Here is a 23,506-nt window from a genome sequence, read left to right on the forward strand (position 1 = left end):
AATTGCCTCACACAGATCTGATCCCTCTCCTGGCCTTTTAAGTTTCCCGCGATTGATAGCTCCGCCCAGATTACGACGTCCTACGTTGACCTAGCAACCGTTTGTTTACAACCTGTCCTTGAGTTCATTCATTGCAGATAAGACGGGCAACATTGTTGCAACTTTTGACACGAACCAGTGTTTCACAGCGCACAGTAAAGGTATGGTAAGAAGAGAGATTTAGCTCGCAATTTATATTTTACTGACATTTTGCAAGCCATGTTTGTTAGCTAGTTTGCTCAAGTTTATATGACAACTTGCTAGCTAGCTAGCGTGCTAACATTACTGTAGCGAGTCAAATAAAATAAATGCCCATCCTAGTTAGCTACTGTAGCTAATTGCTATTTAGTTGGTAGTTTGCCAGGCTATTTACTAGTTTTGGTAAAACATGATCTGCCTTATTAATCTGCCTTATTGAGTGACATTTGTGATGTTGTTTCTTTATTGAAAGGAAAGATGATTGTTTCCCCCCCCCTTCCAGACTGAAAGAATTGCAGTGGAGAAATGTCTAGGTTGATGGACCCTCCGCCCAAGTTCCTGCCACCAGAATGGAGGCTTGCAAACCAAATACATTATGGGAATGCGGAGGCTGAGCGTTCACGCTCTGAGCGACTCACGGCTGAGAGTAAGAGGCTGATAGAGGAGAGTGGCATGGCAGCCAAACGCATGCAACAGGATGCCAACAAGAGACTGGGTAAGATTACATCAATTAGAAGAGGTGACAACATAATCTGTTTCTGTCAAAGTAGTAGTTGATCCATCACTGCAAACGAATGGTTTGTCTGTTCCACTTTGTAATGACAGATACATTACATGACAACCTCTGATAATACCCAACCACACACCATTCTTACCATCCTATCTCTGTGTTCAGAGCAGAGAATCCATGACATCAAGTTCTGGAGGACAGAGCTGGACCAGAAGTTGGAGGAGGTTGTCCAGGAGATTGAGGTGCTGATATCCTATAAAAGCCGGGTGGAGAGAGCCTTGGAAAGCTGTGCCGAGCCCCTCAGAGTTGCCCTGCAGTGCCTGACTGAACGGTGAGGAGTAAACTCCCAATCAGTCAGTTGGAAAATGCAGTGATACACAAATAGGTGGGAAGGAGTCTGCTCACTGTTCCAACAGGGACCTAGAGTCACCAGACTAAGACCATCAGATAAATAAGAAGGAGATCCTTCAGTCGTCGTGCAACCTGGTATCAGAGCATTTCATGTTATGCTGTATGTTTAATTCTAGGGATTCCATTTAGTATGATATGTTACGTTTCATATGGTATGTATTAATTTGTGGATGTGCATCAACCATTTTGTTTGATATGTTACGAATTACAATTCATATTATATGTTACCAATTTGGAAAATGTACAAAATGTAATGAATTTGCTAAACGTACAGTGTTACAATTTAGCTAAAAAAAAAGTAGCTAAAAAGTTGTAAGTAGTTGAAAAGTTGATTATTAGCGAAAATGCTAAAGTTATCCATGATGAGATTTAAATTCACAAACTTTCGGTAGCTTGGTGGGTAGGAGTGTTGGGACACAGTAACCGAAATGTTGCTGGATCGAATCCCAGAGCTGACAAGGTAAAAACCTGTCTTTCTGCCCCTGAGCAAGACAGTTAACCCACTGTTCCCCAGGCGCCTATGACATGGATGTTGATTAAGGCAGTCCCCCGCACCTCTCTAATTCAGAGGGGTTGGGTTATATGCGGAAGACACATTTCAGTTCAATGCATTCAGTTGTACAACTGACTAGGTATCCCCCTTTCCCTAGACCTTCGCGTTATACCCTACTTTTGATTTTTGCCTTAAGTAACCATCTGTCTCCATGTGTGTTTCAGGCAGAGGCGTGTTTCCATTGACCTGGTACATGACGACGTGGAGCGGGAACTGATGAAGGAGAGGGAGGTGATCGAGGGAGTGGCATCCCTGCTGAACCGCACCCTGGAGCAGACCAATGAACAGATCAGGTGGGTGAGGGGAGGAAGTGGTTCATCACGCACACACGATCAAGTCTCATTATCTCATTATATTTCTGTTCTGGCTCCAGACTGAACCGCTCTGCAAAGTACTACCTAGAGAAGGACCTACGGGACAAGTTCCAAGCAGAGGAGATTGATGGTTTCTGCTCCATCCTCACAAGCACCTCCCCGAATATTGACAACGCGAGAAGTCAGACATCGCTCGCAGCACCAGGGTAAAACGCTGACGCTTTGTGTTTGTGCAATGTGGGGCAATAGGAAATACAATGAAACAAAATATCATCCCTTAATCTTCACCAGGGATGCAGTCTCACCTGCAGCAAAAGTCTTAAGTTCTACAGATAGAAATAGAAGGCTTGTCACAGTGCTTTGTAATGGATAGTTGGGGCATTCTACATACACTAGGTCCATTAGAAGCATTATTCCCTTCAGCCAGCAGAGGTCAGTGTTATACCTCCTCTAACCACCCTACTTATCTAAACCTTTTCGACCGGTTTTTATTTTTTATTTGACCTTTATTTAACTAGGCAAGTCGGTTAAGAACAAATTCTTATTTACAATGACGGCCTACACCGGCCAAACCCTAACGATGCTGGGCCAATTGTGCGCCACCCTATGGGACTCCCAATCACGTCCGGTTGAGGTAAGCCGGGTTAACCTGCCGTCCTTTCATGACACGCTGAACAAAAAACATACAACATTTCATCCCTCCAATCCTAGTGCCACTGTTACACCAGAGGAGTGGGAGACCTTCTCCAACATCAACATCCTCAAAGCAGAGCGCGAGAAGAACAACTCCCTGTCGCTGAGGGCTCTGGTGGACAGCCTCCTGGAGCAGACGGCTGCTGACATGCGCAGGCAGCACAACGCTATGGGCACTGCCCTCCGGCTGCAGGTCCAGGAGACCAAGGCAGCCAAAGGACAACTAGAGGACCACTTGGTAAAGGTAAGCAGGAATGTGAAAAAGCGTACTTTATATGCTTAACCCAAGCCATTCCCCCCCCTATGATTAGTTACTGAAGCAATTCCCACACATTTTAAATTAGTCATTTAGCAGACGGTCTTATCCTGAACGACGTACAGGCGCAATTAGGGTTACACGTCGGCAGATTTTTAAACCTAGTCAGCTCAAGGTGTTGAACCAGCGTCCTTTCAGTTACTGGCCAAACGCTCTTAACCACTTAGTTACATGTCACCCTGGGATTAGTTACTGGAATGATTCCCCCTATGATTAGTTACTGGAATGATTCCCCCTATGATTAGTTACTGGAATGATTCCCCCTATGATTAGTTACTGGAATGATTCCCCCTATGATTAGTTACTGGAATGATTCCCCCTATGATTAGTTACTGGAATGATTCCCCCTATGATTAGTTACTGGAATGATTCCCCCTATGATTAGTTACTGGAATGATTCCCCCTATGATTAGTTACTGGAATGATTCCCCCTATGATTAGTTACTGGAATGATTCCCCCTATGATTAGTTACTGGAATGATTCCCCCTATGATTAGTTAGTCCCATCATACTTCCGGCGCCGACAGAGATGGCCGCCTCGCTTCGTGTTCCTAGGAAACTATGCAGTTTTTTGTTTTTTTTATGTGTTATTTCTTACATTAGTACCCCAGGTCATCTTAGGTTTCATTACATACAGTCGAGAAGAACTACTGAATATAAGATCAGCGTCAATTCACCATCAGTACGACCAAGAATATGTTTTTCGCGACGCGGATCCTGTGTTCTGCCTTACAAACAGGACAACGGAATGGATCCCATGCTGCGACCCCAAAAAACGACTCAGAAAAAGAGGGAAACGAGGCGGTCTCCTGGTCAGACTCCGGAGACGGGCACACCGTGCACCACTCCCTAGCATTCTTCTTGCCAATGTCCAGTCTCTTGACAACAAGGTTGATGAAATCCGAGCTAGGGTAGCATTCCAGAGGGACATCAGAGACTGTAACGTTCTCTGCTTCACGGAAACATGGCTCACTGGGAAGACGCTATCCGATGCGGTGCAGCCAATGGGTTTCTCCACACATCGCGCCGACAGAAACAGACATCTTTCTGGTAAGAAGAGGGGCGGGGGCGTATGCCTTATGGCTAACGAGACATGGTGTGATGTAAGAAACATACAGGAACTCAAATACCTTCTGTTCACCTGATTTAGAATTCCTCACAATCAAATGTAGACCGCATTACCTACCAAGAGAATTCTCTTCGATTATAATCACAGCCGTATATATCCCCCCCCCAAGCAGACACATCGATAGCTCTGAACAAACTTTATTTAACTCTTTGCAAACTGGAAACCATTTATCCTGAGGCTGCATTCATTGTTGCTGGGGATTTTAACAAGGCTAATCTGAAAACAAGACTCCCTAAATTTTTTTAATTTTTTTATTTTTTTAGTCATTTAGCAGACGCTCTTATCCAGAGCGACTTACAAATTGGTGCATTCACCTTATATTTACATTACATTTAAGTCATTTAGCAGACGCTCTTATCCAGAGCGACTTACAAATTGGTGCATTCACCTTATGACATCCAATGGAACAGCCACTTTACAATAGTGCATCTAAATCTTTTAAGGGGGGTGAGAAGGATTACTTTATCCTATCCTAGGTATTCCTTAAAGAGGTGGGGTTTCAGGTGTCTCCGGAAGGTGGTGATTGACTCCGCTGTCCTGGCGTCGTGAGGGAGTGTGTTCCACCATTGGGGAGCCAGAGCAGCGAACAGTTTTGACTGGGCTGAGCGGGAACTGTACTTCCTCAGTGGTAGGGAGGCGAGCAAGCCAGAGGTGGATGAACGCAGTGCCCTTGTTTGGGTGTAGGGCCTGATCAGAGCCTGGAGGTACTGAGGTGCCGTTCCCCTCACAGCTCCGTAGGCAAGCACCATGGTCTTGTAGCGGATGCGAGCTTCAACTGGAAGCCAGTGGAGAGAGCGGAGGAGCGGGGAGACGTGAGAGAACTTGGGAAATCAATTTATCAGCATATCGATTGCGCAACCAGGGGTGGAAAAACCTTGGATCATTGTTACTCTAACTTCCGCGACGCATGTAAGGCCCTGCCCCGCCCCCCTTTTGGAAAAGCTGACCACGACTCCATTTTGTTGATCCCTGCCTACAGACAGAAACTAAAACAAGAGGCTCCCACGCTGAGGTCTGTCCAACGCTGGTCCGACCAAGCTGACTCCACACTCCAAGACTGCTTCCATCACGTGGACTGGGATATGTTTCGTATTGCGTCAGTTAACAATATTGACGAATACGCTGATTCGGTGTGCGACTTCATTAGAACGTGCGTTGAAGAGGTCGTTCCCATAGCAACGATTAAAACATTCCCTAACCAGAAACCGTGGATTGATGGCAGCATTCGCGTGAAACTGAAAGCGCGAACCACTGCTTTTAATCAGGGCAAGGTGTCTGGTAACATGACCGAATACAAACAGTGCAGCTATTCCCTCCGCAAGGCTATCAAACAAGCTAAGCGTCAGTACAGAGACAAAGTAGAATCTCAATTCAACGGCTCAGACACAAGAGGCATGTGGCAGGGTCTACAGTCAATCACGGACTACAGGAAGAAATCCAGCCCCGTCACGGACCAGGATGTCTTGCTCCCAGGCAGACTAAATAACTTTTTTGCCCGCTTCGAGGACAATACAGTGCCACTGACACGGCCTGCAACGGAAACATGCGGTCTCTCCTTCACTGCAGCCGAGGTGAGTAAGAGGTGAGTAAGACATTTAAACGTGTTAACTCTCGCAAGGCTGCAGGCCCAGACGGCATCCCCAGCCGCGCCCTCAGAGCATGCGCAGACCAGCTGGCCGGTGTGTTTACGGACATATTCAATCAATCCCTATACCAGTCTGCTGTTCCCACATGCTTCAAGAGGGCCACCATTGTTCCTGTTCCCAAGAAAGCTAAGTTAACTGAGCTAAACGACTACCGCCCCGCCCCGTAGCACTCACTTCCGTCATCATGAAGTGCTTTGAGAGACTAGTCAAGGACCATATCACCTCCACCCTACCTGACACCCTAGACCCACTCCAATTTGCTTACTGCCCAAATAGGTCCACAGACGATGCAATCTCAACCACACTGCACACTGCCCTAACCCATCTGGACAAGAGGAATACCTATGTGAGAATGCTGTTCATCAACTACAGCTTGGCATTCAACACCATAGTACCCTCCAAGCTCGTCATCAAGCTCGAGACCCTGGGTCTCGACCCCGCCCTGTGCAATTGGGTACTGGACTTCCTGACGGGCCGCCCCCAGGTGGTGAGGGTAGGCAACAACATCTCCTCCCCGCTGATCCTCAACACTGGGGCCCCACAAGGGTGCGTTCTGAGCCCTCTCCTGTACTCCCTGTTCAGCCACGACTGCGTGGCCACGCACGCCTCCAACTCAATCATCAAGTTTGCGGACGACACAACAGTGGTAGGCTTGATTACCAACAACGACGAGACGGCCTACAGGGAGGAGGTGAGGGCCCTCGGAGTGTGGTGTCAGGAAAATAACCTCACACTCAACGTCAACAAAACTAAGGAGATGATTGTGGACTTCAGGAAACAGCAGAGGGAACACCTCCCTATCCACATCGATGGAACAGTAGTGGAGAGGGTAGCAAGTTTTAAGTTCCTCGGCATACACATCACAGACAAACTGAATTGGTCCACTCACACAGACGGCATCGTGAAGAAGGCGCAGCAGCAGAAATTCGGCTTGTCACCAAAAGCACTCACAAACTTCTACAGATACACAATCGAGAGCATCCTGGCGGGCTGTATCACCGCCTGGTACGGCAACTGCTCCGCCCTCAACCGTAAGGCTCTCCAGAGGGTAGTGAGGTCTGCACAACGCATCACCGGGGGCAAACTACCTGCCCTCCAGGACACCTACACCACCCGATGTTACAGGAAGGCCATAAAGATCATCAAGGACAACAACCACCCGAGCCACTGCCTGTTCACCCCGCTATCATCCAGAAGGCGAGGTCAGTACAGGTGCATCAAAGCTGGGACCGAGAGACTGAAAAACAGCTTCTATCTCAAGGCCATCAGACTGTTAAACAGCCACCACTAACATTGAGTGGTTGCTGCCAACACACTGACACTGACTCAACTCCAGCCACTTTAATAATGGGAATTGATGGGAAATGATGTAAATATATCACTAGCCACTTTAAACAATGCTACCTTATATAATGTTACTTACCCTACATTATTCATCTCATATGCATACGTATATACTGTACTCTATATCATCGACTGCATCCTTATGTAATACATGTATCACTAGCCACTTTAACTATGCCACTTTGTTTACATACCCATCTCATATGTATATAATGTACTCGACACCATCTACTGTATCTTGCCTATGCTGCTCTGTACCATCACTCATTCATATATCCTTATGTACATATTCTTTATCCCCTTACACTGTGTATAAGACAGTAGTTTTGGAATTGTTAGTTAGATTACTTGTTGGTTATTACTGCATTGTCGGAACTAGAAGCACAAGCATTTCGCTACACTCGCATTAACATCTGCTAACCATGTGTATGTGACAAATAACATTTGATTTGATTTGATTTGGAATGATTCCCCCTATGATGAGTTACTGGAATGATTCCCCCTATGATTACTTACTGGAATGATTTCCCTCCTTTCCCCCTTAAAAGGTACTGTCAGAGGTGGCCAGCCAGGAGTGCAACCTGGAGGCCCTGCGCGTGGCCATCAATGACAAAGCAGGTCCCCTGAAGGTGGCCCAGACGCGGCTGTCCGCCCGCAGCCAGAGACCCAGCATCGAGCTCTGCCATGACCCGGCCCAGGTCCGCCTGCTCTCCGAGGTCCAGGAGCTCACTGCACACATCAAGAGGTGACGATGCACTCCACTTTCCTGTCTACTGTACCTAACTCTTCCTACTGATCTCTTCAAACATATCTAGGATTTCTGGCCACTATTTTCACTTCAACTACAAGTCAAGCTATTTTGTAGTACTTTACAGTCATGTTTTAGCTCTGTGCGAAGTATAAGATTAGTTATCCTGACACAACCCAGTGATCAGTGATTCTCTACACTCATGGTTTTGTTATACAAACAGGATATCACAGCTTACATTTCAAGTCTTTTTGTTTAGTAGATACAGCATCTCTGGTTAAGAGACTTTTCGGAACGTAATATGTGAATGACATAATGAATGTTTCGCCTATTTGCCATGAGTTGTAGTAGTCTCCCATTGTCCTGTGTCAACCCCCAGACTGCGAGAGGCCCAGGCCCAGTCAGAGATGGAGCTGCTGGCCCTGACCCGCTCCCAGCTGATCCTGGAAGAGGAGATCCAGGTGAAGTCCCACTCCCTCTACATCGACGAGGTCATCTGCACCCAGCTCCGCCAGCCCATCTCCATCCACAGCTTCTGAATACCACTCCCACCATGACAAGCCTGGTCCCTGATCTCTTTGTGCTGTCTTGCATCAACAGACCTGGGACAAGCCTAGACCATGGCCACAGTGGGGCTCTTTAGATTATGCTGACATACCCAGGCCAGCATTTTACATTTGACTGATAAATAAAATATGAGGTATACATTGTGATGGAAAGTTGGAGTGCTTGTATTGTTTGCATCAATTTTAATACAATATTTGGGTTTGAAGAAATGCAGGATCAGAGTTATGGAGTGTGTGTTTATTTACAGCGATGGCTGTGTGTGTGTGTGTGTGTGTGTGTGTGTGTGTGTGTGTGTGTGTGTGTGTGTGTGTGTGTGTGTGTGTGTGTGTGTGTGTGTGTGTGTGTGTGTGTGTGTGTGTGTGCGAAAGAGTGTGTGTATTTGCCAGACCCATCATGATTGTGCATCAAATTGTAGTTCCTTCCTCCTCTTCCTTTAACTGGTGATAATATAACAAAAAAAATGCTGTCTTTATGGGCCCACGTGTCTGTCAGGCAGGAGTCAGAGCATGGGGTAGGAGATGGCAAAGTAGTGGAGCTCTGAGTTGATGAGTTGTCTGTAGCGAGAGTACACCTCCTCCAGCTGCTCATCCTCGTCCTGAGTCTCATATTTGTTGATGTAGATCCGCACCTGGGACACAAACACAAGCAGCTTATAAACCAGACAGTATATTGCTCACATAATACAGTAATGCACGTTGCTATAGCTAGGTACCGCACATGAAGTGTCATCAGTAGTAGAGGAAGGAAAATGGGACCTGCCCTTTTAAGAACTGACAAAGATGACTGCCCAGCTGAAGGCTGTTTCATTTATGACCCAAACACACTTTAAAATGCCTGCAATATCCCTGTTCACTGGGCAGGAGAACACAGCAGGCTAGTGTGTGGAGCTTGTGTCAGTAAATCGCTTCAATGCCAGGACATAGATTGGTACGCAGGTCGGTAAGCCTAAATGGCCTTGGCCTAGCTCCCAGATCTCTGGCTCACCTTGATGGTCCTTAGGACAATCTTTTTTTCCAGGCGTTTCTGCAGCAGCCGGTCCAGGAAGCTGATGTCCAGGAATGCCCAGACCTTCATGTAGACCAGCTGGCTGCACAGCAGCACCACCTCCAGCAGCTCCTCGTCCACAGACTCGTGGCTGTTGTTCAGGTCCAGGGTCAGTTTCTAACCCACGGAATGGGGTGGAGAGAGATTCACGACACTTCAAGAATGGAGTCATGTTTCTTGTTAAAGTATGAGCTCCACCGACTTCCTATTGACAGTTCATTCATTCCGTGGATTCATTCTGTATCGCGGAAGATCTGCATAACAATGTAAAGGTTGTTTCCGATTGAGCTGACGTATGCAATGTTTACTGTGAACGCAGTCTCCACAAACGCGGCAACATTAGCTTTAAAATGTACATTTTCCGCGATACTTCTGCAATACCGATTGAATGCAGTCCTTGAGGATGGTTTCCCTGACATAGATTAAGACTTGTCCTGGACTAAAACACATTATCAATGGAGATTCTCTTAGTCCAGGACTAAAACACATTCTCAATGGAGATTCTCTTAGTCCAGGACTAAAACACATTATCAATGGAGATTCTCTTAGTCCAGGACTAAAACACATTCTCAATGGAGATTCTCTTAGTCCAGGACTAAAACACATTCTCAATGGAGATTCTCTTAGTCCAGGACTAAAACACATTCTCAATGGAGATTCTCTTAGTCCAGGACTAAAACACATTCTCAATGGAGATTCCCTTAGTCCAGGACTAAAACACATTCAATGGAGATTCTCTTAGTCCAGGACTAAAACACATTCTCAATGGAGATTCTCTTAGTCCAGGACTAAAACACATTCTCAATGGAGATTCTCTTAGTCCAGGACTAAAACACATTCTCAATGGAGATTCTCTTAGTCCAGGACTAAAACACATTCTCAATGGAGATTCTCTTAGTCCAGGACTAAAACACATTCTCAATGGAGATTCTCTTAGTCCAGGACTAAAACACATTATCAATGGAGATTCCCTTAGTCCAGGACTAAAACACATTATCAATGGAGATTCCCTTAGTCCAGGACTAAAACACATTATCAATGGAGATTCCCTTAGTCCAGGACTAGGCTTAATCTGTCTGAACTGCATGGATATAAAAAGACAATGTAGGAACATGAAACACTACACATACTGCTGACTGCTACTGTGTATTGCCGGGTAGAGAAACCAGTCCTCACCTGTAAACAGCTCCTGTAGTAGGGCACTAGGTTGGTAAGGGCGGGCTTGACACTCCAGTCCTGTTCACTGAAGTAGCAACTGGTGAGACTGAGCGAGCGCAGCGGGATCTCTCTGAGCAGAATCCTCCCCAGCTTGTCCATGTCGAGGATCCGCTCCACTGTGATATGCACACGGAGGTCGGGACAACGCTGGGCCAGATGGGACCAGGCATCCCCCCAGACCACCTGGATGTGGGGCTCGTGGATATGGCATCGTATGGTGAACGTCTGCAGGGACCCTCCCCCGTCCAGGCTCCTACACGCCGCGGACAGGGCCGCCAGCAGCTCGTCCGACAGGCAGCTGTAGTTGAGGGTCAGGGTGCAGAGGCCCTGGAAGCGGTTCATGACCTGGGGGAAGGCGGGGCTGATGAAGACGGCCAGCGGCTGTGAGAAGAAGTCCTCCAGGTTGAGGTGGGTGATACCGGGCCGGCGGCCCAGGTGGATGTGCTGCTGAGATGCAGCCACGGCCTCCAGCACCTCCAGGCCCTGGGGCAGGTTGAGGCGGGCCCCTCGCAGGCTCAAGTAGCCCAGGCGGGAGCTCTCGCGGCGCAGGTAGAATGTGAGGCTGCGCACCAGCGCCTTGCGTACGCTGCGGCACCAGGCGGCGCGGTCCAGCTCCATGTGGTTGACAGTTAGGCGGCGTAGTCCGCCTCTGGTTTTACGCAGTGCAGCGAGGAAGGTCCTCAGCGTCTGCTGGAAGCGCCGGGACACCAGAGAGTTGAGGGGGTGGGAGAAGCGGATCTCCAGATCCTCCAGGTAAGCGCCGTAGGTCTTGGCGTAACACACGGCCGTCTCCAGCTCCGAGCGGCGGGTCCTGGAGATGCGGCCGGAGAAGTTGAAGGTTCGAACCCTCCAGAGAGAGGGCGAGCGCATGACGTGGTGCCAGTGGAGACACACCAGGGCCGCCTTGACACGGTCACGGTCACGCAGCCACCAGAACACCTGCCGCAGACACACGTCCGGGAGGTTAGCCCAGCCCAGCTTAGGCTCCTCATTTTCCTCCGCCTCGCCTTCTTCCTCCTCCTCCTCCTCCTCCTCATCCATTATCTCTATTCCTTCATCCTCCCCCTCCTCTTCTTCTTCGTTTTCATCCTCCGAGAGCTGTTCCTCTGGATCCTCAGGGTAATTCATTTACAAGGAAGGAGTTTTGCCCAACCACTCACGTCTCTCAGATTCATCCACCAAATGTAAAGAAATAGTTCTCCCTGTAGTCTGAAATGTATTCTATGTGACTCTGGGGTTCACTTGGACTACAGCGAAGCAGAGGACACAATGACACGTGTCCATTGGGTGGCCATCAATGTGTCCCAGTTGTCACCTGGAAATGACGAGACACCAAAACTGAAGCTCTGGAACCTTCACAGCTTTTATTGTTGTCACCATGAAACCAAAGAGACACCTTGTGACATCACAATAGGAGAAGATAAAACCGGATGGCTCACAGTATTTGGATCCATTATTAACAAAAAATATAATATCCTTAAGTGTGCGTACAGCAAAACATTTGATTGTAAATCAGTTATGTACATTAGTAAACAAATATTAAAATGTAAAACTTTTGATGAGTTCAATGACGGAGAAAACATTCCCATTTTCAGAACATACTGCATTTCAGTTGTAAACAATGTATTATACAACAATCATAGAATAGGACTCTTGTCCTCTTGTAGAGAAGGATCCTGACTAATATAATAAGTCCTGATCTCTTACTGTTACCCCCAACCCGTCCAGTCACCAGAAATAACTCGACTGCCTCTGAAATACACATTTTCGGCAAAAAATAACTTGCGATTTGCTCAAATAAATCACGACTAACCTTGTTCATTGTGTTATTAATAATTTGTCAACCACTACACCAATTCACCATGGAGTGTTCCTTCAGAAGTTCTGAGCACGTTTCTCAATTCAAGTTGACATGTATTTGACATTTAATCTGAAAGAAGAAACAAAAGACCCAGTTAGTTTGTCTCTTTTTCATCACTCCAAATGATTAAAAATGGGACCAGGGTTTGGGTCAATTCCAGGGTTGGAGACTGAATTGAAATGGAATTGACACAACCCAGAAGGCTACTGTGTTTTTGGGACAGCGCTGTACCTCATGCCATCGTAGTGTGGCTACGGGGAGAGCCAGGTGACAGTGGGGACAGGTGCTGATCTGGTCAATATCCCCCTCTCTCCCCTCTTGCCTCCTGCCTTGGGCTGAGAACAATGCGGACTTCATAGAATTGGTCAAACGAGGACTGGGCTGTTCCTGTTCAGCCTCCTCTGATGTGTGGTCACACCACATCTAGCAGTTGGGGAAGAGATTTGAACAAGTAATTTAAACACAAAGCTCTTTCCATGGAGAATCTGCATTGATAATACTTGTTTGTCCCAGAAGTAGGCTTAATATAGGTGGCAAAACAAGGAGGAATGATCTGATGATGATGACTTGGGTTCATGCTGTTGAATAAGAACATACCTGATGTTCTGCCATCTCCTCCAATGGGAAAGACCTCATACAGCTCCTGCAAACCTCTGCTGTTCGCCTGCCTGCATCCAGAAAACACCACATTAGTTTGAATATTACATAACATCAAACACCATCATATCAAACTCATCTGACTGGATAGTGATTATGATTTCCATTTTCCAATGGGTTGAATATTACATATGGCAAATCAACTTAAACTGAAGTGTGGGGGTAGCCTCACCGTTGGAGGATGGTGGGGAGGGGTTATCGGGAACATAGAGGTCAGGGCAGATCTGGGCATGCTCCGGCTGGTCCCTCAGAGTGACGTAGTGTCCACAGTCGGAGCATCGCTCGGTGCGACTGCCACACGCCACGCTGTGCTCCGCCATGGCCGACAGCGGCAGCTCCAGCTGGCAGAACTCACAGCACTGCAGCCGTTCCTTACACTCGTCCGACTGAGAGGGTGGGGTGATTCATTCTTTATAACAATCGTTATTATACACCTGTATCAATTATAGTTTGATTATGACGATCATGCAGAGGAACTCATTCCAATCCATTCACTGAAACGGCATCGTCATGATGTGTGTGTGTGTGTGTGTGTGTGTGTGTGTGTGTGTGTGTGTGTGTGTGTGTGTGTGTGTGTGTGTGTGTGTGTGTGGCAATGCGGGTGGCCGTTGAGCGGTCTCACCTCATGGTCCAGTAGCTGGCAACGCTCCACCTTTTTGTTGCACTTGGTGCATTTCACCTGTGGGAGTGACGAAACGACAATATATCGGACATATACAATTGGGCCCTTTATCTCTCAACATCGACTCAAGTATTTGGAAGTGATCCTGGTTTCATTTCAGCAGAGTGGTTTACCTGGGTGTGCTGGTCCTGATGATGCTGCTCCAATAGCTGTCTGGGAACCGGCTCATCACAGTCTGGACACAGGCACAGGAACCGCTGGCAGTGGGACTCGTGCAAGGCAAAGTTGGACACAGCCACCTCCTTGTGACTGACAGTTGAACACGAGCACAGGAGAAGTGTTAGAGGCTCCACAAGACCACTGACCTGAGTGGGCAGTGGTTTAAAGTACTTAAGTAAAAATAGTTGAAAGTAGTACTTTAAGTCGTTTTTTGGGGTATCTGTACTTTACTTGATTATTTATATTTTTGACAACTTGCACTTTCCCTTTCAAAGAGTCTAGACTAGGATTCCATGTATTGACTGAAATGCCTCTTGTAAAGCTGAAATTGTGGCAGCCCAGTGAATATTATTGACAATGTATCTTATTATGAAGTGAACGGTCTCTCTCAACAAACTAAGGCATATATTCTACCAATTCATGCTGAAGAATATCCACTGTTACTTTGATGCTTTCTTTTGAACGTTTTACATATTAAAATGTTTTAATTATCTCACCACTGGTCACAGACACGGGTTGTGTCCTCTTCCTTGTCTGCCATCGCGTAAAAGGTGTAAATTATGATTCCAAAACCAGTAGTTTACGCCCGACCAAGCATTTAAAACCAATTGTTTTACGCCCAACTTTTGCAACCCGTCCCAGGAGACGTAGGAAATAGCATTGTGAAACTAGCGACATTGAGGTCATGTGATCATAGGGCTAATTTTCTAAATAAAAGTCAACCTGGAGAAATGTTACTTGGCTGTTACATTACGTTTTTCAGATTTAAAATCACACAGCAAATATTGTTTAAAGTTACGTAAATTGAAAATAGAAACTAGATTTTTTTCAACATGTTAAGTGTTGGACCCATCTTTCATGAGCTGAAATAAAAGATCCCGGAAAGATCACAAAAAGCTTATTACTCTAAAAAAAAATAGTTTAGATCCCTGTTAGTTAGCATTTCTCATTTGCCAAGATAATCCATCCACCTGACAAGTGTGGCACATCAAGAAGCTGATTAAACGGCATTATCATTACACAGGTGCACCTTGTGCCGGGGACAATAAATGGCCACTCTAAAATGTGATGTTTTGTCACACAACACAATGCCACAGATGTCTCAAGTTTTGAAGGTGCGTGCAATTGACATGCTGACTGCAGGAATGTCCACCAGAGCTGTTGCCAGAGAATGTAATGTTCATTTCCCTACCATAAGCCTAAGTGTAAGTCTAAATGTAATTTTAGAGAATTTGACAGTATGTCCAACCGGCCTCACATCCGCAGACCACGTGTAACCACACCAGCCCAGAACCTCCACATCCTGCTACTTCACCTGCGGAATTGTCTGAGACCAGCCACCAAGACAGCTGATGAAACAGATGAGTGTTTCTCTGTAATAAAGCCCTTTGTCACCAAAAGAGGAATCGACCTCTTTGTTGGAGACAAACGATGATGATAGGATGGAGTATATTATTATATTTATTCAATTATATTCTAAAGCTGCTGGAGGAATTGACCTCTTTGTTGGAGATACGGAGGATGACAAATTACACAACACAACTGCTCAATCAAACAGACATGGTTGAATTATCTTTCAAGTTTATAGTCTTGTCCAGACATGTCACTGTTACAACAGATAAGGTCATGTGGGACATGTACTTTTTCAATGACACCCACATGACATGTTGTCATTAAGGCAACAAACACCACACGCACTAACCAGTTATAAAACACTATATACTATATAGGGAATAGGACACAACCAGTGTTTGTAAGAGTGTCCCCTCACAGCACTGTTGTACATTACAAATGCATCTGTTTGTAATGTACAACAGGAGCCACCTGTGTGCAGATGGCCACCGCAGTCGACACCCGTCCGCCTCTTCAGCCACGACGGCGTGCAGCTCAGAACTAAACAGAGGGGTCTGTGTGTGTGTGTGTGTGTGTGTGTGTGTGTGTGTGTGTGTGTGTGTGTGTGTGTGTGTGTGTGTGTGTGTGTGTGTGTGGTTTTGTCATTCACCTTCAGAAAACTAACCAGATTTGAAGTTTGTCAGGACTAACTGCTACATTTTTCTTGAAATGCTTGTAGAACAATCGCTATTAAATGGGAAATGTTTTGTATTGTACTGTTCAAGCAAAAAAAAAAAACGAACTGATACAATAAAGCAATTATCAACCATTCTCATCTGTGCATTGTGTCACCGTCAGGTTTCCATAGAATTGACCTGGATGGATGTGACGAGCTACAAGCTGCTGGAGCCCATCGTCTGCATGGTGAGAAACACACATTCACAACACAGAGATACTATGTTCACTGACATTCACTGCTCACAAACATACTGGAACATGCAGTTTCAACATTCACTGCTCACAAACATACTGGAACATGCAGTTTCAACATTCACTGCTCACAAACATACTGGAACATGCTGTTTCAACATTCACTGCTCACAAACATACTGGAACATGCAGTTTCAACATTCACTGCTCACAAACATACTGTAACATGCTGTTTCAACATTCACTGCTCACAAACATACTGTAACATGCTGTTTCAACATTCACTGCTCACAAACATACTGGAACATGCAGTTTCAACATTCACTGCTCACAAACATACTGGAACATGCTGTTTCAACATTCACTGCTCACAAATATACTGGAACATGCAGTTTCAACATTCACTGCTCACAAACATACTGGAACATTCTGTTTCAACATTCACTGCTCACAAACATACTGGAACACGCTGTTTCAACATTCACTGCTTATAAACATACTGGAACATGCTGTTTCAACATTCACTGCTCACAAACATACTGGAACTTGCTGTTTCAACATTCACTGCTCACAAACATACTGGAACATGCAGTTTCAACATTCACTGCTCACAAACATACTGGAACATGCTGTTTCAACATTCACTGCTCACAAATATACTGGAACATGCAGTTTCAACATTCACTGCTCACAAACATACTGGAACATTCTGTTTCAACATTCACTGCTCACAAACATACTGGAACACGCTGTTTCAACATTCACTGCTTACAAACATACTGGAACATGCTGTTTCAACATTCACTGCTCACAAATATACTGGAACATTCTGTTTCAACATTCACTGCTCACAAATATACTGGAACATGCTGTTTCAACATTCACTGCTCACAAATATACTGGAACATTCTGTTTCAACATTCACTGCTCACAAACATACTGGAACATGCTGTTTCAAGATTCACTGCTCACAAATATACTGGAACATTCTGTTTCAACATTCACTGCTCACAAATATACTGGAACATTCTGTTTCAACATTCACTGCTCACAAATATACTGGAACATGTAGTTTCAACATTCACTGCTCACAAACATACTGGAATATGCTGTTTCAACATTCACTGCTCACAAACATACTGGTACATGCTGTTTCAACATTCACTGCTCACAAACATACTGGAACATGCTGTTTCAACATTCACTGCTCACAAATATACTGGAACATGCTGTTTCAACATTCACTGCTCACAAATATACTGGAACATGCTGTTTCAACATTCACTGCTCACAAATATACTGGAACATTCCGTTTCAACATTCACTGCTCACAAACATACTGGAACATTCTGTTTCAACATTCACTGCTCACAAACATACTGGAACATGCTGTTTCAACATTCACTGCTCACAAATATACTGGAACATGCTGTTTCAACATTCACTGCTCACAAACATACTGTAACATGCTGTTTCAACATTCACTGCTCACAAACATACTGGAACATTCTGTTTCAACATTCACTGCTCACAAACATACTGGAACATTCTGTTTCAACATTCACTGCTCACAAACATACTGTAACATGCTGTTTCAACATTCACTGCTCACAAACATACTGGAACATTCTGTTTCAACATTCACTGCTCCTTACACCGTCTTTCCTCTCAAGGCCCATCTGTTATTACAGTTTTATGTTTTTGCATTTTTTTTATTTCTATTATTTTGACCATTTTTATTTGGAATTCAATTTAAATTTCAGTTAGTCTTCAGATACAATTTACGCGTTTTTATTTGGTTTAGAAATCTGTTTTGTTTAAATATGATTGCTGTCTTAGTTTTAGTGTTAGGGACAGAAAGAAGCGCTTTCAGAAAGCATTCACACCCATTGAATTTCTCCACGTTTTGTTGTGTTAGAAAAGTGGGATTAAAATGAATCTGTCCTTTTTTTGTCAACGATCTGAACAAAAATACTCTGCGATGTCAAAGTGGAAGAAAAATTATTCTCACAGCTGCGGAGGAATGGAGAGAGGGAGGCATTGAGTCGATGCTTTCGGTTTCTATTTGTCATGAACAGACAAGTGAAACTCCGAGCTTGTTCACAACCTCTTTCTCATAGATCCGTGAAATAAGCGACATTAAGCGACATTAACGGGTCCAAATTGCGCAAAAAGCTTCAAAATAAAAATCCTCCGTTTACTTGAACACAATATCACAAAGTTGAGTTAGTAAACTAACATTTTGCCTGTTTAGAGGTGCTTTCTGTTTTTCTGTTCCTACCCTCCACTTTTCATGCTATTTAGGAGGTATTGAGGCTAATTGTTGAGTTCTAGTGGTTATGTGTAAATAGGTACTCTGCCAAGGTAGGTAAATGAAATAAAAGATGCAATCAGTGCATGTTTAAAAACGTAATTAGGGACATAAATCACATCTAATGAAATACATAATAAGTTGTAGGACTCACTCTGTGTGCAATAATAGTGTTCTCTGTCATCTCTGTACCCCACACTTATATATATATAGGACAAAACACACATCAAGACAAGAGAGACAACACAACACTACATACAGAGAGACCTAAGACAACAACATAGCAAGGCAGCAACACACGACAACACAATTACATGGAAATTAACTACTTTTCTACTTAACAGGTGTCATTTGAAATGTGAGGCTGTGTTGTTTTACTGTGCATGCATGGCCCTTTTTAGGGATAGCCAGGCCCTACACGCTAACTGATTATCAGTACGCTTCCTGCCCCAGTACTCGGCCATCACCTCCCCTCTGCGTCGGCTGTTGAAGAAGGAGGTGTACTGGGCCTGGACACCCAACGATGCACAGGTTGTCCATTCTCTCAAAGAACTGCTGACCACTTCACCTGTCTCCTCCTGGGACAGAGGATACACGTGACTCCTGGGAAGTGCTGTGTCTACCAGGAGATGTATCGCACAATCCCCCCGTCAATGAGGTAGTCATTTAGTCGCCCTCTTCTTACAGAAGGCGAGAGCCAAATCGGCAAATTCTGAGGGGATGTGCACGGTGGAGACCTGGTCTGGACTTTCCACCGTAGATGCACCGATGGAAACCCCTACACACCTCCCTGAGCACTCTCGTGACCACCCCTTGAGAGCCCTCTGTTGCCACCAAATAGTGGGGTCATGAAAGGCCAACCAGGATAAGCCCAGCACCACGGGAAACACAGGAGAATCAATAAGGGAGAGACTGATTCTCTCCTCATGACCCTCCTGCGTAACCATGTCAAGTGGAGCCCTGACCCTAATGGTCGACTATCTAGGGAGTGCACAGTGAAAGGCATATCCACAGGAACAAGGATCCCTAAACTTTGAGCAAATGAACGATCAATAAAATTCCCAGCCGCGTCTGAATCTACTAGTGCCTTATGCTGGGAATGCGGGAGAAACTCAGGAAATGAAACAAACACATACATGTGAGCAACAGGGGGCTATGGGTGAGCCTGGTACCGACTCACCTGGGGTGACACGACAGTGCCCTGCCTGCTTCCTCGACTCCCTGAGGGACCCCTCCAGCACCAACGTGCTGGGTGCACTCTGCGGCCACAGATGGTGCAGGGAATGGCCTCTCCTCCGGTCGCCCTAAGTGCAGCACCTCCCAGCTCCATGGGCGTCAGAGCGAGGTGCTGAGTGATGGAACTGACAGGTCCCAATCCGATCTGAAGGAGCAACCCTGAGCTAGGTGATCTCTCAGTACATTTTCCAGGGCACTAAGAGTACCTCGTCATGCCGTACAGGTTGATGAATGCTCCATCAGTCTTCCAGGCCTTTGTTGACGAGATTTTCCGGGACCTGCACGAGCAGGGTGTAGTGGTGTATATTGATGACATTCTGATATACTCCTCTACACGCGCCGAACATGTGTCCCTGGTGTGCAAGGTGCTTGGTCGACTGTTGGAGCATGACCTGTATGTCAAGGCTGAGAAATGTCTGTTCTTCCAACAGTCCATCTCCTTTTTAGGGTACCACATTTCCACTTCAGGGGTAGAGATGGACAGTGACCGCATTTCAGCCATGCATAATTGGCCGACTCCCACGGTAAAGGAAGTGCAGCGGTTTCTGGGGTTTGCCAACTACTACCAACGCTTTATCCGGGAGTTTGGTCAGGTACCAGCTCCCATTACCTCACTGCTGAAGGGAAGACCGGTGCGGCTGCAGTGGTCGGCTGAGGCGGACAGGGCTTTTGGTCACCTGAAGGCTCTGTTTACCTTGGCTCCCATGCTGGCTCATCCGGATCCCTCTTTGGCGTTCATAGTTGAGGTGGACGCGTCCGAGGCTGGGATCGAAGCAGTGCTCTCTTAGCGCTCGGGCACGCCACCAAAGCTTCGCCCCTGTGCCTTCTTTTCGAAGAAGCTCAGCCCGGCTGATTAGTATATTTGAGTTGAACCATAATATTTGTTGTATTATTTGTTCAGTCTTTTCTGGTGGATTAAATTTAAATTACAACCAACTTTCTATGGCTTGTTTTAAAGGTATCTGTGATCAGCAGATGCATATCTGAATTCCCAGTCATGTGAAATCCATAGATTAGGGCCTAATTAATTCATTTGAATTGACTGATTTCCTCATATGAACTGTAACTCAGTAAAATCGTAGAAATTGTTGCATGTTGCGCCTTGATCACGCTGACATTGATCACGCTGACAGCGTCATTGCGTTTTGACACACCAGAAGTGCATTCATTTAGAATGGAAATGGCTGCCTTTGCCTTGCAAAACGTTGCAGAGGCAGTTGCTGTGCGTTCGGTGTGGTGCATACGTTGGATTTATCAATGTATGTGCAAAACTGTCTGCATAGACGGCTTGACAGAAATGGTAGCAGAAGGTGAATGTTGAACTTTTGTTGGACACACATCCAGATGATGCTGTGTACCATCGTGTGCAATGACGCTATCAGTGTGAAAATAGGAAAATCAACCAACTACAGAGATTGATAAGGAGGGAAGCTGGGGAAGAGGGGGACCCATGTACCCTGCTTCAATCAAGCAGGCTTCAGTCAACCACTTTGGTCATCCCCAAAGACTGAAGCGGGAGACAAATCCAGCTATGGCCTCCTCCTTGTCAGGCCTCTCACACTGGGCAGACAGGGGTCCTGGGATGGACGGCTCACACAGCTTCCCCACATACAGCCCTGGATCAAGGGTGACCTCGTTGAAGAGGAGATCCAGAAGCCTTTCTACACAGCCTGTAGTGTTTTTGAAAAGGGAAATGTTTAAGTGGGTAGTGAATTGAATTTCCTTTTATTCACTTAGGATGCTATCAATTCATTGATGTAGCGATCTACTCATTCTACAATGTGTTCTCTGATATTTTTGTAGCACTCGATTAGAAATATGCAGTATTTGGCTGTGCGTTTTTTTTAGTTAAACTTTTCTGTCTTTATTTGGATAAGTTTGTGTGCCTTAAATGCTCAGTTGATGCAGATTTGAAATGAATAACTATGACTTACAGTATGTTGGGTCTGTCTTTACAGGCGTCATGTCATACCCCCCCCTTCTTTGCCTTTAGGAAAGCAGATTTTTTCTATCACAGCATTCCTGCTGTGGTGGTTGCTTGGGAAGCTGTGCAGACAGAGTAGATGTCTATCATTACTGCTTGATGATAAAAACAAAATGGGAATTGAAAGTGATTAGCTCCAATGACACAAGCGATATGAACTGTAAGACAACAACCCACACACTGGAATGTCAAAATATGATTTGCAGGGTAAATTACAAATACTATACACACCGCAACACCTTTTGTGGACAACATTTCTTTATGCTGGCAGTACTCAGACTCAGTGTAGGGGGCTTAGGGATGGAATTCTGAGATATCATCCAATTTGATGAAAAACATGATTTTCACTGTTCGAGACCTTTAAGTATGTACACACGTGTGGACCTGCGTGTGTGAATGCGGATGTGTGTGTGTGTGTGTGTGTGTGTGTGTGTGTGTGTGTGTGTGTGTGTGTGTGTGTGTGTGTGTGTGTGTGTGTGTGTGTGTGTGTGTGTGTGTGTGTGTGTGTGTGTGTGTGTGTGTGTGTGTGTGTGTGTGTGTGTGTGCGTGCGTGCATTGGTGTGTGTGAGAGAGAGAGCGGTTCAGTATTCTATTGATGTATGACACTATGACATTATTGATGTCCATGCCCCCATTTGCCTGTCTAGTAAACGTGGTTATGTTATTAGGGGGATTGACCCCAGACAGAGCAGTGCACATGTCAGTGAGATGGAAAGCCTGTGAACTGACAGTATGTCTCAGAATATCTCCCAACAGAAATAGAGATGGAGACTGCGTCCCATGGAAACCTATTCCCTTTAACGTGCACTACTTCCGACCGGAGCCCTCTGTGTCCTGGTCAACAGTAGTGGACTAAATAGGGAATAGGGTGCCATTTGGGATGCAGATGAGTGTGTCATGTGTAAGCCCAGGGTAATACTGATTATGCTATTAGTTTTCTTATTTATATTCTTCAGACGTTTACATTTGATATTTTTTTCATTTCACATTATAAACAGACGCCATAGGTGAAGTAATGTGTGGCTGGCTGGTTCATTTCCTACTGCAGCCCCAGTAATCAACTGTTGGCTGAAGTCAGTGATCAGGATACTGGCTCTACTCTACCATCACAGTAACAGAGAAAGGGTATCCCTCTATTCTACTTTACCCTCACAGTCACAGAGAAAGGATAGGGCTCTACTCTACTCTACCCTCACAGTCACAGAGAAAGGGTAGCCCTCTACTCTACTCTACCCTCACAGTCACAGAGAAAGGATAGGGCTCTACTCTACTCTACCCTCACAGTCACAGAAAAAGGGTAGGACTCTACTCTACTCTACCCTCACAGTCACAGAGAAAGGGTAGGACTCTACTCTACTCTACCCTCACAGTCACAGAGAAAGGATAGGGCTCTACTCTACTCTACCCTCACAGTCACAGAGAAAGGGTAGCCCTCTACTCTACTCTACCCTCACAGTCACAGAGAAAGGATAGGGCTCTACTCTACTCTACCCTCACAGTCACAGAAAAAGGGTAGGACTCTACCCTCTCACAGAGAAAGGGTAGGGCTCTACCCTCACAGTCACAGAGAAAGGGTAGGACTCTACTCTACTCTACCCTCACAGTCACAGAAAAAGGGTAGGA

General features: G+C 45.6%; 3 protein-coding genes across 5 annotated transcripts; 1 reads left to right on the forward strand and 2 right to left on the reverse strand.

Moving 5' to 3' along the window:
- Positions 1-73: 73 nt before the first annotated feature.
- Positions 74-8,621, forward strand: tekt1 (tektin 1). Of its 2 annotated transcripts, none has more exons than XM_052467382.1 (8): positions 74-200; positions 521-733; positions 914-1,079; positions 1,877-2,005; positions 2,086-2,232; positions 2,738-2,963; positions 7,703-7,899; positions 8,282-8,621. In XM_052467382.1, the coding sequence occupies exons 2-8, from the start codon at positions 544-546 to the stop codon at positions 8,439-8,441; spliced, it is 1,215 nt and encodes a 404-aa protein (XP_052323342.1). In that variant the 5' UTR covers positions 74-200; positions 521-543; the 3' UTR covers positions 8,442-8,621. The 2 variants fall into 2 exon arrangements, with proteins under 2 accessions (XP_052323342.1, XP_052323343.1); XM_052467383.1 differs by having other exon boundaries at positions 100-200; positions 491-733.
- Positions 8,622-8,729: 108 nt separating this feature from the next.
- LOC118397235 (F-box only protein 39-like) lies at positions 8,730-11,866 on the reverse strand. The gene is made up of 3 exons (XM_035791791.2): positions 10,690-11,866; positions 9,454-9,630; positions 8,730-9,097 (listed from the first exon to the last, which is right to left on the reverse strand). Exons 1-3 carry the CDS (start codon positions 11,857-11,859, stop codon positions 8,969-8,971), a joined length of 1,476 nt encoding a protein of 491 aa, XP_035647684.1. The 5' UTR covers positions 11,860-11,866; the 3' UTR covers positions 8,730-8,968.
- Positions 11,867-11,905: 39 nt separating this feature from the next.
- On the reverse strand, positions 11,906-14,740 carry LOC118397238 (XIAP-associated factor 1). Of its 2 annotated transcripts, XR_004828382.2 has the most exons (8): positions 14,588-14,740; positions 14,045-14,180; positions 13,872-13,928; positions 13,422-13,635; positions 13,190-13,260; positions 12,824-13,015; positions 12,545-12,661; positions 11,906-12,046 (listed from the first exon to the last, which is right to left on the reverse strand). XR_004828382.2 is itself a non-coding variant. In XM_035791793.1 (7 exons), the coding sequence occupies exons 1-7, from the start codon at positions 14,629-14,631 to the stop codon at positions 12,629-12,631; spliced, it is 747 nt and encodes a 248-aa protein (XP_035647686.1). In that variant the 5' UTR covers positions 14,632-14,740; the 3' UTR covers positions 12,077-12,628. The 2 variants fall into 2 exon arrangements, 1 of the variants encoding a protein (XP_035647686.1); XM_035791793.1 differs by lacking the exon at positions 11,906-12,046 and having other exon boundaries at positions 12,077-12,661.
- Between the last annotated feature and the right edge of the window lie 8,766 nt (positions 14,741-23,506).

This window comes from Oncorhynchus keta, chromosome 18 (genome assembly GCF_023373465.1).
Source record: "Oncorhynchus keta strain PuntledgeMale-10-30-2019 chromosome 18, Oket_V2, whole genome shotgun sequence".
In the NCBI taxonomy this organism is placed as follows: domain Eukaryota; kingdom Metazoa; phylum Chordata; class Actinopteri; order Salmoniformes; family Salmonidae; genus Oncorhynchus; species Oncorhynchus keta.

What these genes read in the sequence shown, in the direction of transcription:
- tekt1 (XM_052467382.1), top strand. Translation starts at nt 544, where the DNA reads ATGTCTAGGTTGATGGACCCTCCGCCCAAGTTCCTGCCACCAGAATGG. An exon ending in CTGCAGTGCCTGACTGAACG is followed by an intron (nt 1,080 to 1,876) that starts GTGAGGAGTAAA and finishes TGTGTGTTTCAG; the next exon opens with GCAGAGGCGTGTTTCCATTG. An exon ending in TAGAGGACCACTTGGTAAAG is followed by an intron (nt 2,964 to 7,702) that starts GTAAGCAGGAAT and finishes CCCCCTTAAAAG; the next exon opens with GTACTGTCAGAGGTGGCCAG.
- LOC118397235 (XM_035791791.2), bottom strand. Translation starts at nt 11,859, where the DNA reads ATGAATTACCCTGAGGATCCAGAGGAACAGCTCTCGGAGGATGAAAAC. An exon ending in ACTACAGGAGCTGTTTACAG is followed by an intron (nt 9,631 to 10,689) that starts GTGAGGACTGGT and finishes TCCGTGGGTTAG; the next exon opens with AAACTGACCCTGGACCTGAA. An exon ending in TTGTCCTAAGGACCATCAAG is followed by an intron (nt 9,098 to 9,453) that starts GTGAGCCAGAGA and finishes TTTGTGTCCCAG; the next exon opens with GTGCGGATCTACATCAACAA.
- LOC118397238 (XM_035791793.1), bottom strand. Translation starts at nt 14,631, where the DNA reads ATGGCAGACAAGGAAGAGGACACAACCCGTGTCTGTGACCAGTG. An exon ending in ATCAGGACCAGCACACCCAG is followed by an intron (nt 13,929 to 14,044) that starts GTAAACCACTCT and finishes TCACTCCCACAG; the next exon opens with GTGAAATGCACCAAGTGCAA. An exon ending in GCCAGCTACTGGACCATGAG is followed by an intron (nt 13,636 to 13,871) that starts GTGAGACCGCTC and finishes CCACCCTCTCAG; the next exon opens with TCGGACGAGTGTAAGGAACG.